The following is a 15,597-nucleotide window of genomic DNA, read 5'->3' as shown; positions in this document are numbered from 1 at the left end:
AGGTCAAGTTTGAAACTGGGTCACGTGCGGTCAAAAACTAGGTCAGTAGGTCTAAAAATAGAAAAACCTTGTGACCTCTCTAGAGGCCATATATTTCACAAGATCTTCATGAAAATTGGTCGGAATGTTCATTTTGATGATATCTAGGTCAAGTTTGAAATTGGGTCACGTGCCATCAAAAACTAGGTCAGTAGGTCAGATAATAGAAAAACCTTGTGACCTCTCTAGAGGCCATATTTTTCCTGGGATCTGTATGAAAATTGGTCTGAATGTTCATCTTGATAGTATCTAGGTCAGTTTCGAAAGTGGGTCACATGCCATCAAAAACTAGGTCAGTAGGTCAAATAATAGAAAAACCTTGTGACCTCTCTAAAGGCCATATTTTTCATGGGATCTGTATGAAAGTTAGTCTGAATGTTCATCTTGATGATATCTAGGTCAAGTTCGAAATAGGGTCATGTGGGTCAAAAACTAGGTCAGTAGGTCTAAAAATAGAAAAACCTTGTGAAATCTCTAGAGGCCATACTTATGAATAGATCTCCATAAAAATTGATCAGAATGTTCACCTTGATGATATCTAGGTCAAGTTTGAAACTGGGTCACATGCCTTCAAAAACTAGGTCAGTAGGTCAAATAATGAAAAAACCTTACTTTTCATGGGATCTGTATGAAAGTTGGTCTGAATGTTCATCTTGATGATATCTAGGTCAAGTTCGAAACTGGGTCAACTGCGGTCAAAAACTAGGTCAGTAGGTCTAAAATTATTAAAATCTTTTGACCTCTCTAGAGGCCATATTTTTCAATGGATCTTCATGAAAATTGATCTGAATGTTCACCTTGATGATATCTAGGTCAGTTTCGAAACTGGGACACGTGCGGTCAAAAACTAGGCAAGTAGGTATAAAAATAGAAAAACCTTGTGACCTCTCTAGAGACCATATTTTTCATGAGATCTTCATGAAAATTAGTGAGAATGTTCACCTTGATGATATCTAGATAAAATTCAAAACAGGGTCATGTACCTTCGAAAACTAGGTCAATAGGTCAAATAATAGAAAAACCTTGTGACCTCTCTAGAGACCATATTTTTCAATGGATCTTCTTGAAAATTGGTCAGAATTTTTATCCTGATAATATCTAGGTCAGGTTCAAAACTGGGTCACATGAGCTCAAAAACTAGGTCACTATGTCAAATAATAGAAAAAACGATGTCATACTAAAACTGGGTCATGTGGGAAGAGGTGAGCGATTAAGGACCATCATGGTCCTCTTGTTATAATTTACATAGATTTATATAGGGAAAAACTTTGAAAATCTTCCAGTCCAAAACCAGAGGGCCTAGGGCTTTGATATTTGGTACGTAGCATCATCTAGTGGTCCTTTACCAAGATTGTTCAAATTATTTCCCTGGGGTCAAATACGGCCCCGCCCCGGGGGTCCGATGGTTGATATAGACTTATATAGGGAAAACTTTGAAAAACCTCTTATCCAAAACCAAAGGGCCTAGGGCTTTGATATTTTGTATGTGACATCATCTAGTGGTCCTCTATTAAATATGTTCAAATTATTCCCTTAGGGTCAAATATGGCCCGCCCTGGGGGTCACATGGTTAACATAGACTTATATAGGGGAAAAAATTTGGAAATCTTCTTTTCCAAACCACAAAGCCTAGGACTTTGATATTTGTAATGTAGCATCATCTAGTGGTTCTCTACCAAGTTTGTTCAAATTAATCCCCTAGGGTCAAATATGGCCCAACCCCAGGAGTCACATGGTTCATATAGACTTATATAGGGAAAAAACTGTCCATAACCTACAACATTTAAATTTGGACCACATGTATAGTTTTGAGTGGGAAGATGAACCTTGACATGAGTTGACCTTGATCTTGACCTAGTGACCTACGTTCACATTTCTGTATCTACAGCTTTCAGATTTGGACCACATGCATAGTTTTGTGTACCGAAATGAACTTTGACCTTGAAATTGACCTAGTGACCTACTTTCACATTTCTGAAGCTACAGGCTTCAAATTTGGGCCACATGCTATAGTTTTATGTTCTGAATTGAAATTTGACATTGATTTTTACCTAGTACCATCCTTTCACATTTCTCAAGCTACAGCCTTCAAATTTGAAGCACATGCATAGTTTTGTGTACCAGAATGAACTTTGACATTGAAATTGATCTAGTTACCTACTTTCGCATTTCTCAAGCTACAGCTTTCAAATTTCACATGCATGGACCACATGCACAGTGTTGCGTACCGAAATGAAATTTGACCTTGATTTTGACATTGTGCTAGTCTTGAAATTTGGAACATTCAAAAATGACTCATTGGTGGGCGCTAAGATCATTCTGTGATCTTTTGTTAACATTTTGACATCAAATTGTATGATGTGTGTTAGGTTGCATTGTTAAAATTTGTTATTATTGGATAAATACATTTAAAAGACATGAAATAAAAAGAAAATGTGTTAGTTTTGTAAGATCGAAACACCATTCACTTGTAAGCACCAGATAAGAATGACTAGGAAATATTAAAGGTTACTGATCAATACATAATAATATCTGAGTTACCCAAAATAAACAAGTGTGGTTTTGTATTCCATTAAATCAGTGAAAATGTCTTTAGTCCAAAACATAGACACCATTTAGTCATAGTCAGCTAGTTTTACCATTTTATTCATGTGTAAATGAATTCTGTTTCAGGGTGATTTTTGTTTTGGGATGGAACACAAGGACTTGATAAGATTTGTGCCTGCTGGGTCTGAATATGATGTTGTAAAACACAAAAAGAAAGTGAACAGTGAGACTCTTACTGGTGATGAAGCAAAGGCATTTTATGAAGATTTGATCAAAGAAGATGACGAGTCTGTTCATAAAAGAAGTAGTACAAGAAAAGAAAGAAGGAGAAATACAGTACAAAAACTGGGTAACACAAAGGAAGACAAGAGATTGAATTATGAAACAAGGGAAGGAATTGCAATCAGTAATGTAGGTAATGCAGCAGAATCAGGAGCATTTGGTACAGGTAAAGCAGAGTTTATTCATATAAAACAAGAACTTGATGCTTCAGATGTGTATACATGCAATGACTTTGATGATATTAACAAAAGACTGTTACCTAAAAGAAATAACGATACTGATTTCCAAAGACTTCATAATCATTTACTTAACTGTGCTCAAAATGGTGATTTGTCTGGACTCAAAAAGTTGTTCAGGAATGAGAAAGATCTAGATGCAGACTTTCAAGATGGTTATGGATGGACTGCATTGATGTGTGCAGCTGTTTCTAGACATAATGATGTGATAAGGTTTCTTTTATCTAAAGGTGCCAACAAATATATTCTAAACAATAAAGGTCAGACAGTTTTAGAAATTTGTGAAGAAGTTGGGGCGATTGGTGAAAAAATTGTGATTAATACCTACAGCAAAAGGTCTGCCGAAAGAACTGCAAAGAGAGATAATCCAAAATTTTTCTGTGATGTGTGTAAGAGGGAGTTTAATGAGTGTTCACCTGTAGAGCATAAAAGTTCTACAGTGCATTTGTTTAATCTCAGACTCAAGCCGAAGTCTGACAGATATATCATACCTGAAACAAACAAAGGTTTCCAGTTGATGAAAAAATCAGGTTGGGATGGACAAGAAGGACTTGGACCTGATGGACGTGGTACTAAATACCCTGTCAAAACTACTCTGAAAACAGACAGATTATGTTTAGGATCAAAAGTTAGCAAAAAACCAAAGGTTACACATTTTGGACCTAAAGATGTGGAAGCTGTGAAATCTGTTCATAAACATTCTGAGAGAGTAATGTCAGCCAGATCTGTAGCCAAAAGAGAAAGGAAGAAAAGGGAACAAAGAGATAAGCAATGGGAACGAAATTTACGAACCTACATGAATATAGATTTGTAGGTCAACTTAGAAATACAAAATCTTGACAAAGGAATACCAGTTCAATTGCATTTGGGAAGGCTTCATTTGTCTAGCTTTAAAATGTGTAATACGTAGAATGTAGCAAGCTTAAACATTATCAGTGGCAACATACTTAATATTTTAAGAGTTTTTAGTTCACCTGTCATATAGTGACAAAGCGATCTTTAGTGATTGTCATTTGTCATCCGTCGTCGTCATCCATCCACAATTTCTCTTGAAGACGACAGAGACCACGTTTTGCAATTAACTTTAATCAAACTTGCACAAACTTGTGTTGGCATAATATCTCAGTTCCATTCGAAAACTGGGCAAATCTCTTCATGGATTCTAGAGTTATTATACCCCACCAAACATGGTTGAGGGGGTGGGCTATATAGGAGTCAGTTTTGTCGCGTCCCGTCGTGAAATCTATTATCTCAGTTATTACTTAATGGATTTGATTCAAACTTTAAATAGATGTTCCACCTTATCACCCACATCACGTGACACAAGGTGCATATCTCTGACACCAATTTATTATGAGTTATGCCCCCTTTTACTTAGAATTTAAGGTTAATTTTGATGCATTTTCACTATATCTCAGTTATTACTAAATGGATTTGATTCAAACTTAAAATAGGTGTTCCACCTTATCACCCGCATCAGATGACACAAAGTGCATAACTCTGACACCAATTTTTCATGAATTATGCCCCCATTTACTTAGATTTAAGGTTAATTTTGATGCATTTTCACTATACATGTATATCATTCTGATTGGCTTAGAGCCAAAGGGAAGTAACCTCTTTTTAACCTTTGTACTGAGTTACTTCCCCATAAATACCAAGAATTAGTCTATTTTTAGAAATTCTATTTTTAGATTTTCAATATTTTAGGTATTTTACTAACTTCTTTATTATTAGTCCTACGTAAAAAGTAAATACATTTTTCTGTGGTAACATTTGTCGGTAAGACACTTTTTTATATTCATTTTTGGTGTATCTCTAATATTAGAGATTTTTATATTTACCTCATCCGTCATCCTGGGCACATATACTAAGTCTAGTATTACTTATATATGCCGCGGAAGCCCAGGATGAAGAAAGACGAGTAATTTTTTAACGTTTTTTATATTATTCTAAGTATTTTAAAAATTTCTTATGGTTGCCATTCTTCTGTGACAAGGCCGTATTGTGGAGGTATAAGTCACAGGAAGTAACTCCTGTGACAGTTCTAGTTTGAATAAAATTCGATAATTTGGTATTTTGGCTTTTGCAGCCATATAGAGACATCATTTATTGTTTGATTTTGACACAAACTTGCAAAATATTTTTAACAACAATAGATCTTGAATTCCATGATGAATCTTTCAGATCCAATCATAGGTTCTGGAGTTACGGCCCCTGATAGAGCCAAAATTTTTTCACTTTTACCCTGTGTACATGATAGAAGTGACATTTAACATTCGATTTTAACCACACTTAAACACAACTTGAGTCTCAATAAGATCTTGGTTCCTTTCGAAAAACGGCTTGATTCCATCATGTGTTCTAGAGTTTTCTATTTTGGCCCTTTCAGCCACATAAAGGTTTCATTTATGCTTTGATTTGATACAGACTTACACAGAATGTTTATTTTGATGATCTCTAGGCCAAGTTTAAAACTGGGTCATGTAGGGGAAAAACTAGGTCACCAGGTCAAATCAAAGGAAAATCTTGTTTACACCCTAGAGGCCACATTTATGACCCTATCTTCATTAAACTTGGTCAGAATGTTGATCTTGATGATTCCTATGCCAAGTTCAAAACTGGGTCATATGGGGTCAAAAACCAGGTCACCAGGTCAAATCAAAGGAAAAGCTTGTTACCCTATTTAAGGCCACATTTATGACATTATCTTGATGAAACTTGGTCAGAATGTTTATCTTGATGATTCCAAGGCCTTTAACAGGTGAGCGATGTAGGGTCGTCATGACCGGCTTGTTTCTAAGTTATTCATAAAATCATGAAATATTCCTTGCTTAAATTGTAACTTTTTATCCAGTAGTAAAGACTAAATAATTTTAGAGCTGAATTTTACCAAAGTGCTCTGTTTTAGAAAAAAAATCCTGTAAAATTCATAGACATACGTATATTATTTTGTATTGTCTTTTAACATAATAATGCTTTTAACAGTTGGTGGTAGCACAGCTATCAAGTACAAGCTTCTTTTGAAAGGATTTGTTGCCATGGCTTTAATTTCTATACAATTTATTTATTTTTAGCTCACCAGAGCACAGAGTGCTAGAGGACAGCTAATGTGATCACTCATCAGCAGTCTGTTGTATGCTCATCAGAATTTTCTTCAAATGAAATCATTTCTGAACCATTTGTCGGAAATTGATGAAACTTGGCCAGGATGTAACTTGGGTGGTCCTCTTCCAACTTTATTCAGACAGTTAGGACCTTTCCTTATAATTATTATATCGAGGGGTTAGAGCCAGAACGTGATAAGTATATTTTTTTAAACTTTGGAGAAAATTGAAAAAGATGATTTTGGATATGTATAACTTTTATTTGAATGAGACTATCAATGTGATATATGATCATATGAGAGCAAATACTCACAAGATAACAATAAAAAATTAAGAAACACCAGTGCTTATAAAATGTGTTTTTGGTGACAATTATACTTTCATTTTGGTGTAAAATTAATTTGTTGATTATTTTAGTGTAAAAATGCATTATGTGCACTTGTCCATAAATAGACAATGCTTTATGGCTAAATATCTAGATTAACAAAGCACCAAGTGCACTTGATGTGGTTTATATAAATACACATTGTATGTTTGCACGGTCTTCACATTGTGCATAAGTGCACTTAGACAAGGAATGTTAATGTATGTTGGAAAAACAACAGTATTCAAATCAATAACTACCAATGTTTGCAGTTAACTCTTTATGACATCTATTCCAGTAAACTTGTAAAACTTTATGTACCGTTACTATGTAAAATATGTACATTTCATCAAAAAATTATCTTAATACTGACAACAGACACATCTGTGGTGTACTTAGATTCACCTTAAACCATTACTCTGGACAAGAGTCGTGATCACTTTCTAGTGCATCAGGATCAGGTAGACAGTCTCTTACAGTTTTGTCATCTGGTAGGTCTTCATAGTATTTATGATACTCTGAGGAGACAGTACCGTCTCTGCACAGAGAAATAAGTCCTTTCTTTTTAGTAGTTGCTATAGGCAATTTCTCTACATACATTTTAGGCAGCTCCAAATTTACAGAAATACTTTTCCTTGACTGCTTGATTTTCACACAGTGAAATACCTCGGCAAAATCACATACTTGATATACTTGAGGTAGATTTTTCCTTTCTCAACTTTTCGGAACTGAAGCCACTTAATTTTTTTTCATTGTACTCTTTTTCCTGTACTATCAACTATATTTTGTGGAAAAACAGACTTTGCCAGGGACTTCAAATCACGAAAGTCATAGTGTTTCATAGGCACAACAGTATAAGGTTTTTTCTTTCACGCTAATCTAACGATTGTGTCCCGCTCGCTTGGAATGTACGTCTCTTTGCATTTTCCACTGCTGCATGGACAGAATCACTCTTCGTCTGAGTATGCCCTGTTTCAAGAAACTTTCGGTCGATGGCTTCTAAATTTGGACTTTTATTGATACGGCTGCAATGAACCTGTTTCGATTCTGACCTGAACAACAATCTGAATAGAGGCAAAGATGTTTTATTGTTAATGGCAAAGACTGTATGCAAGTCTGTATGCAAGATCCTATCTCACACGCCCCTCTGTTTCCCTCTGTTTCATTCCAGAGACAGTATGTGACACTTCCGTCTTTCAGCGAGTAGAATGACAAATTGTAACATTGTAACAGCTTAGTTTCCGTTTATAGTATGTGTGTGTTCGTGTTTAACGTCTTTTTCAACAATTTTTCAGTCATATAAACGACGATGTCTACTTGTAGCAGTGAGCACAATGCCCAACTTTACAGTGCTGCCTCACTGGAATATCACGCCGTAGTCACGTGGCATGACACCCCACCCAGTCACATTATACTGACACCGGGCTGACCACTCTAGCACTACCCTCTTAATGCTGAGCGCCAAGCGAGGAAGCTACTAGTACCATTTTTTACGTCTTTGGTATGACGCGGCCGGGGATCGAATCCACGACCTCCCGCACTCAAAACGGACGCTCTACCACTCGGTTACCGAGGCGGTATTCCGTTAAATAGTAGACTTGACTTACAAGAGAGCAAGGGATTGGCAATACAGCTTCCGAGTCGAAAGTAACAGCATAGTATGAACGATCTGTTTTGCTTTAGTTTTGTCTTTCTCCTTCTCCCTTGCTTTCAATTTCCTATTTAAGTGGTCTTCATAGTTTTGTCTTATTTCATCATGCCTCCTTTTGATGATAAATGACGCATGTTTTACATTGATCTACTTCTGGTACATGAAAAGAGTAGTTGTACTCCTCACAAAATATTGCCCTGTACTTTTCTCTGCTGCACACCTCTCTTTATATAACCTTTACATCTATGTGTTTTTCAGACCCGTTTATCACACAGAGAACACGCTCGTCGTTTCTTTGCACTTATTCGTATTCTCTCCGGGTTACTTTCCTTCACACTGGCACACAAGAAATCTTTTTGGCGTTCGTATGATCCAAGATTCCAGAATTTCTGAAACACTTCATCTCTCTCTCTCTTCATGCGTGAAGTTCTTACTGCATTTAAATCTGCAGTTACAATGCACATCTAATGGTTGTTTTGTTTCAACAATCTTCCCTTTTGTGTTTGTGTATTGTAATCCGAACATGCGACGTTTCTTTCAGATATTTTAGCTCCACTATTCGGAAAATAGGGGTGCTGTTCTACTTGCATCCACTGACTTAGATTGAAAAGAACGACAGTCTACAATGGAATGGCTAGCTCTGTGTATTGGACACCTAAGTTGTATCTTAACCTTAGATTCACTTGCTCAAACTGGATAATGAATGTCAGTCTTTTTAACAGTTGAAGCTTCAAACCACGTTGTCTTTTCAACACTGGTTGCATTACATATGAGAGACGGGTCATTCCTTGTCTTTGCCATATCATGTACAAATTCTAGAAACAATGAGATAGGTGGGAACATAATCATTATTGTTCTTCTTGAACACCGCGGCATTTCTCTTGTAGGGGTAAGGGCAGCATCTGAAAAAATTGGCAGCACTCCTGACGAATCAATTTGGATCTTGCTTTAAAGCCTCTACTTCTGACAATACGTCTGCAAGTTTATCAAGTGCCTTTGTGTGTTTAACACTAATCTTGTTCATGCGATTAAGTTTTGTCATAACAGCCCGCTTCACAAGTTCTGGGGCACCATGTCTTCAAGTCTGTTCCAAATCCTTTCACAGCCTAGTGTCGGATTGCTGATATACACTGATCTTAGGCTGATGGCATGACCCTTAGACTCAGGCCCGAGATATTTGACAAGCAAGTCGACCTCTTCAGATTGGCTAGTCTTGAAAATCTGCTTTCCAGATTTTATTGAGTTCCATGGTGACACTTTTGAAACTGGCCTTCCATTCTTGTAAGCAAACGATCTTTCTTTAAGAGGAAGCACCAAAGGTCAGATACAAGAATGACTTTGTCCGGAGCATTTCTTCTTCATGCATAGAGGGATTTTGATGTAACTTGGCACAATTGTACACCATCATGAGGCGGAGTGTCATGCGCAGGTCCATTCTTTAGAATTACTTCCCTTTGTTGTTACTATAAATAGCTTATATTGTAACTTTTTCATTACTAGTGAAAAATCGAGATCACGTTTCTATAGTGCAACATGCATGTTACATCTAATTTTGAGGTGTATTTTGACCTATCTCTACATGGTAAGGATTTTTGTGTGGACTTACATTTTTTTTGGATTTTTTTAGGATTAACTTCCCTTAGTTGTTACTATAAATAAATTAGATTGTAACTTTTTTATAACTGTAAATGTTACTTTCAAATTTTAGGTGTATTTTAAGGTATCTCTACCTGGTAAGGAGTTTTTTTGTGGACTTAGAAAAACAAACGAATTACAATAATTACTAAACAACCACAAAATTAAAATTCCATTTGCAAATACAGGTGCCAGTGTAAGGAAATTTGCTGTGACGGGCTTATATTGTGACATTCTGGCACTGTTGTTGAAGCTGTTTTCTCTTATTGTTTTTAAAAGTCGATTTCTTGCTTTTTTCCTTTTTGAACCTTTTGCTTGGCGGATGAATTTACATCACTTGCTGGGTTTATAAGTCTTTTCATCTCCAGAGTAATTGTCAGGTCTCCATTTCTCCGCAAAGAGACACAAAGGTATGTTGTCTTCATCTGAGGAAGTGCTGACATACTTCAGTTTTTGCTGAGTTTTACAATTATTTTGTATTTTCTTGCGCGAGTGATTTACTCGTGTTTCCTGCACATTAGATGCACCTTAAGTTTCCTGCTTTTTTTTATTTCTAAACTTTTCGTCTGCTGTTTTAGCTCACCTGAGCCAAAGGCTCATGTTGAGCTTTTTTGACCGCTCAATGTCCGTCGTGCGTCGTCCGTCCGTCAACAATTTCTAAAGAAATCTTCTTGAAAACCACTGGGCAGAATTACACAAAACTTCACAGGAATGATCCTTATGTGGTCCCCTTTCAAAATTGTTCAAAAAATTGAATTCCATGCAGAACTCTGGTTGCCATGGCAACCGAAAGGAAAAACTTTAAAAATCTTCTTGTCCAAAACCGCAAGGCCTAGAGCCTTGATATTTGGCATGTGACATCATCTAATGGTCCTCTATGAAAATTGTTCAAATTACGCCCCTGGGGTGAAAAGAGGGGGTCCCAATTTTTGCATAGACTTGTATAGGAAAATGTTTTGAAAATATTCTTGTCTAAAACCTCAAGACCTAGGCCTTTGATATTTGATATATAGCATTGCCTTGTGGTCCTCTACCAAAATTGTTCAAATCATTACCCTGGGGTGAAAAGAGGTACCAAATTTTACATAGACTAATATAGGAAAAAGCTTTAAAAATCTTCTTGTCCGAAACTGCAAGACCTAGGCTTTTGATATTTGGTATGTTGCATTGTCTTGTGGTCCTCTACCAGAATTGTTCAAATTGTGCCCCATAGGGTGAAAAGAGGCCCTGCCCCAGGGGAGGGGGGTGTCAAGTTTTTATTTTTAATTAAAAAATCTTCTTGTCCTAAAGTTCAAGGCCTAGGCCTTTGATATTTGGTGTGTAGCTTTGCCTAGTGGATCTCTTACAAGACTGTTTAGATATTACACCTCTGGGATGAAAAGAGGCCCCGCCCTGGGGTCACTTGTTATATGAGTTATATAGGAAAAAAATACTTAAAAATTATTAGGGCATAGTTCCTAGACTGTTTAATTATAATAACCTGATGACCCCAAGTGATTAGGGGTCACCTGACTGTGGCCTTGACCTACTGACCTACTTTTTTTAAGATGCAACCTTGAAACTTGGATGACATGTTAAGCACACATATCTTAAAACTGACTTTCAGTGACCGTGAATGTGACCTACTGACCTACTTTCTTTATATTTTAGGATCAGTTTGTCATTTGAATTATGTGGCTCATATTACTCAGGTGAGCGATTCAGGGTCATCATGACCCTCTTGTTTAAATTCTGTTAGGGAAGAGTCTATTCAAAGCATTGAGAACAAAGTAAAACGTTGCATTGTCGTCAGTGTTGTTATTCTTCTAAGTTCTTTGGGATAGTTGATACCAGTACATTTAATTTGAAAATTGACTGCGGTTTAAGTCTGTGCTGCAAGGCGTGGGCAGTGTTGCATTTTCCTTTACTGCCCATGAACGTGTTCATATTAAAAATCATGTCTTATTAGATATCATGACAAGCCTAGAAATCTTTTTATATATTGGACAAAAATAATATTGTTAGAATTAATGTAATATAATGTAATGAGTATAAAGTTTCCTTTTTAATCTTATAAAAATAAAGCCAAACATTAGCACAATATTAATGTGAATAAAATTAAAAAAAGTTCGTCCACTGAAAATCAGTAAATTTGATTAGACCACTTTGTGGCTCTGTGATGAAAAAAGTATTCAGTATAATTTAAAATGCAACATGTTGTGTGAATGTCCATTGCTTAGTTATTCTATCATGAAAGTTTCAGGTAAAAAGTTAGAACCATTTTTAAAAAAAATAACAGAAATTGTGTTCCTGGCTGGTCACATGTCAGATTACCTCACCCACTTTAAATGTGAATATCTATAAAAGTAAGTCAAAACTGGTAACAGTAACACTTGTTAATGAAACTTAATACATGTAGGTATATTACCACAAAGTATAAATAAAGTCAAAAAACATTTTGCGCAGACACCTAACTGGGACCCCCCCTCCTTTCGAAACTGGGTCATGTGCGGTCCAAAATCAGGTAAGTAGGTCTACAAATAGAAAAACCTTGTGACCTCTCTAGAGGCCATATTTTTCATGGCATCTGTATGAAAATTGGTCAGAATGTTCAACTGAATGATATCTAGATTAAGTTTGAAACTGGGTCACGTGCGGTCCAAAACTAGGTCATTAGGTCAAATAATAGAAAAACTTTGTGACCTCTTTAGAGGTCACATTTTTCATGGGATCTGCATGAAAATTGCGTAGAATATTCATCTTGATGATATCTAGGTCAAGTTCAAAACTGGGTCACATGCGGTCAAAAACTAGGTCAAATAATAGAAAAACCTTGTGACCTCTGTAGAGGCCATATTTTTCATGCGATCTGCATGAAAATTGGTCTGAATATTCATATTGATGATATCTAGGTCAAGTTTGAAACCGGGTCAACTGTGGTGAAAAACTAGGTCTAAACATTGAAAACCCTTTGGACCTCATATTTTTCAATGGATCTTCATGAAAATTGGTCAAAATGTTCACCTTGATGATATCTAGGTCAAGTTCAAAACTGGGTCACGTGTTGTCAAAAACTAGGTCAATAGTTTTAAAAATAGAAAAACATTGTAACCTCTGGAGGCCATATTTTTCATGAGATCTTCATGAAAATTGGTGAGAATGTTCAACTTGATGATATCTAGGTCAAGTACAAAACTGGGTCACATGCCTTCAAAAATTAGGTCATTATGTCAAATAATAGAAATACCTTGTGACCTCTCTAGAGGCCATATTTTTCAGTGGATGTTCATGAAAATAGGTCAGAATAAACGACGTCATACTCAGTTCATGTGGGGACAGGTGAGCGATTCAGGACCATCATGGTCCTCTTGTTTCAGTATCTGCTTCTTCTAGAAGGTTGGTGGTTCTACCCAGGTGCCCGCTTGTGATGAAATAATGCACGGAGGGGCACCTGGGGTCTTCCTCCGCCATTAAAGCTGGAAAGTCGCCATATGACCTATCATGTGTCGGTGCGACGTTAAATCCAAAACAAAAAAAGCAAACTTCTTCTAGTTTCTGTTACTAATAGACAATTCGAAGGTTCATTTTGAGCTACGTTGTTTCAGCTTTTTCAGACTTCGTCTAGAATCTTCCCAAAGTACCTGCAATGTTCACAGAATGCAAGTTTTAGAGTAAAAACTATACAACCATCTTTATTAAGTGGAGTGGCATATTTTTATGTCCTCTATATCGAAGTCCCAGGTGACTTGAATCATTTGAACTGTCCATCCATCACTGTCCACCCATGAACTGTCCATCACCCTGTGTACTCAACGCTTCTACAGTTTCCATCTAGTTCAAATGAAACTTGGTATACTAGTTTATCATCAGAAAAAAGTGGACATTCACGTACTGGCGGGACCTTCATATCGAACTATCTTTTCTTGAGTTATGCCTCTGTTTAGACACTACATTAGTACCTTGTTTACTCAGCTCATACAGTTTCCATCCAATAATATGAAACTTTATATTATATATCGTCAACATAAAATGGAAATACCTATTTTACAGGAACTTCCATGTCCGATTTACTGTCTATCTGTTAATTCAGCAGGTTTATTGGTATCTCATATTTTTATTTCGATGTAAATGATTTTTACATCGAAATTGTAATGGTTTGGGACAATTTTTTTTCACGAACGTTCCTTTTTAGCTCTTTCAAATAGTAGAGCTTTTGGAATCACCCTTTCTCTGGCGTCCGCATGTAAGCAGGTGTCTCAGAAACTACTAGGCCAAATGCTTTCAAACTTGATAGATTTACACACGTCTTTGACATCATGGAATCACCCCACGTGATACTTTATGTAGAATTTAGTTAATTAATGTAAAAGGATTTTACGTTGACACAGGAAAACAAAACTTAAATCGCCTTTATAAGTAATCTTATAGAACTTCTACCAGTTGTACACAGCATTGTTTCTCTTTGTGCTGTTGCTTTATGTTGGCCAACATTCATCTATTCCGTGGATGTCCAATTGTCTTGCACAAGTTCCGTTTTATTTGCGTCCGTTACTATTACAAATACCACAACTTTACTGTGAAATGAACAATTTTCAAATTCCACGCTGTAGGTTGTGTGCTGATTTTGTGAAGCTTATCAGTACATTTTTAGTCTAGTCATAAATATCTCACTTGCATACCGCTTTGGTTGTTATTATTTGAATTTTGTAATATTTTGTCTTGTTAAGCTTTACATCGAAATTGTAATGGTTTGGGACAATTTTTTTTCACGAACGTTCCTTTTTAGCTCTTTCAAATAGTAGAGCTTTTGGAATCACCCTTTCTCTGGCGTCCGCATGTAAGCAGGTATCTCAGAAACTACTTAGCCAAATGCTTTCAAACTTCATACATTTCATAGGACAAGTAACATAACTCTAGATTTTATTTTGTCAAAATAATGCCGCTTTTTAAATTAGAATTCCAGGTTAAATTTTTGCATGAACGCAAATGTCTCAGAAACTACTAGGCCAAATGCTTTCAAACTTGATAGATTTACACACGTCTTTGACATCATGGAATCACCCCACGTAGCAAGTTTCATAATTCTGGCTTACATTTTAGCAAATGCCCCTTTTTCAACCTTAATGAACATTTTGCTAAAGCTTTTGTTTGTAAGCTTGTCTTATATGGAACGGATTCGAATACTCGAGCGCGCTGTCAGTTCTTGTAACAAAAAGTTAGTTGTATCTTTATCTTTTGTTGTCTTTTCTTTAATTCAGAAACTGTTGAGGTTTTAGTAAATACAACAGTCTGACGGACATAAAATCATGGTTCTTTAAAACTGGACGCCAATGGTCGTGTTTGAAGGTTTGCAGAGAAAAAAGTTACAAAAATATCAAAAATGTAAAATAAGCATTATATGAGGAATATACTTAATTTCATATTTAACAAAATTTCGAAACGGAACCAAAGAACTTCAAATTAGGCGCATTTCACCTTAAATTGCCGTTTTTGGTGTTTTAAACTTAAGGTTAAGAACCTTCCCAAGAGTAATTTTAGAAACTTCGAATACTGCTTAAGCCGGTGCTAGGGGGCGTGGGCAGTGTTGCATTTTTCATTACTGCTCATGAACAGACTCAATCAAACCGAGTCTGCAATTTTCACTGTTTGCTTTGTTCTCGGTGCTTCCGAGGGATCTGCTTTTCAGATTTTATTCAAGTGTTGGAGTTCAGACACAGACCAGTTCCTATATGCCACGCAAGCGAGTCAAGCAACCGA

The 15,597-nt window shown here is 36.3% G+C and overlaps 1 protein-coding gene across 2 annotated transcripts in view; it reads left to right on the top strand.

The window, feature by feature from the left end:
• Positions 1-11,648, top strand: part of LOC123563262 (G patch domain and ankyrin repeat-containing protein 1-like) — a 36,069-nt gene extending 24,421 nt beyond the window's left edge. For both annotated transcript variants that reach the window (XM_045355964.2, XM_045355963.2), the window contains exon 2: positions 2,713-11,648. In XM_045355964.2, coding sequence (XP_045211899.2) covers positions 2,731-3,918 — 1,188 coding nt within the window. In that variant the 5' untranslated portion in view covers positions 2,713-2,730 and the 3' untranslated portion in view covers positions 3,919-11,648. The remainder of the gene's footprint in view (positions 1-2,712) is intronic.
• Positions 11,649-15,597: the final 3,949 nt, after the last annotated feature.

This window comes from Mercenaria mercenaria, chromosome 2 (assembly GCF_021730395.1).
Source record: "Mercenaria mercenaria strain notata chromosome 2, MADL_Memer_1, whole genome shotgun sequence".
NCBI classification, from domain to species: Eukaryota; Metazoa; Mollusca; class Bivalvia; order Venerida; family Veneridae; genus Mercenaria; species Mercenaria mercenaria.
The sequence above is the reverse complement of the archived record's forward strand: the minus strand, read 5'-3'. Positions and strand labels throughout refer to the sequence as shown.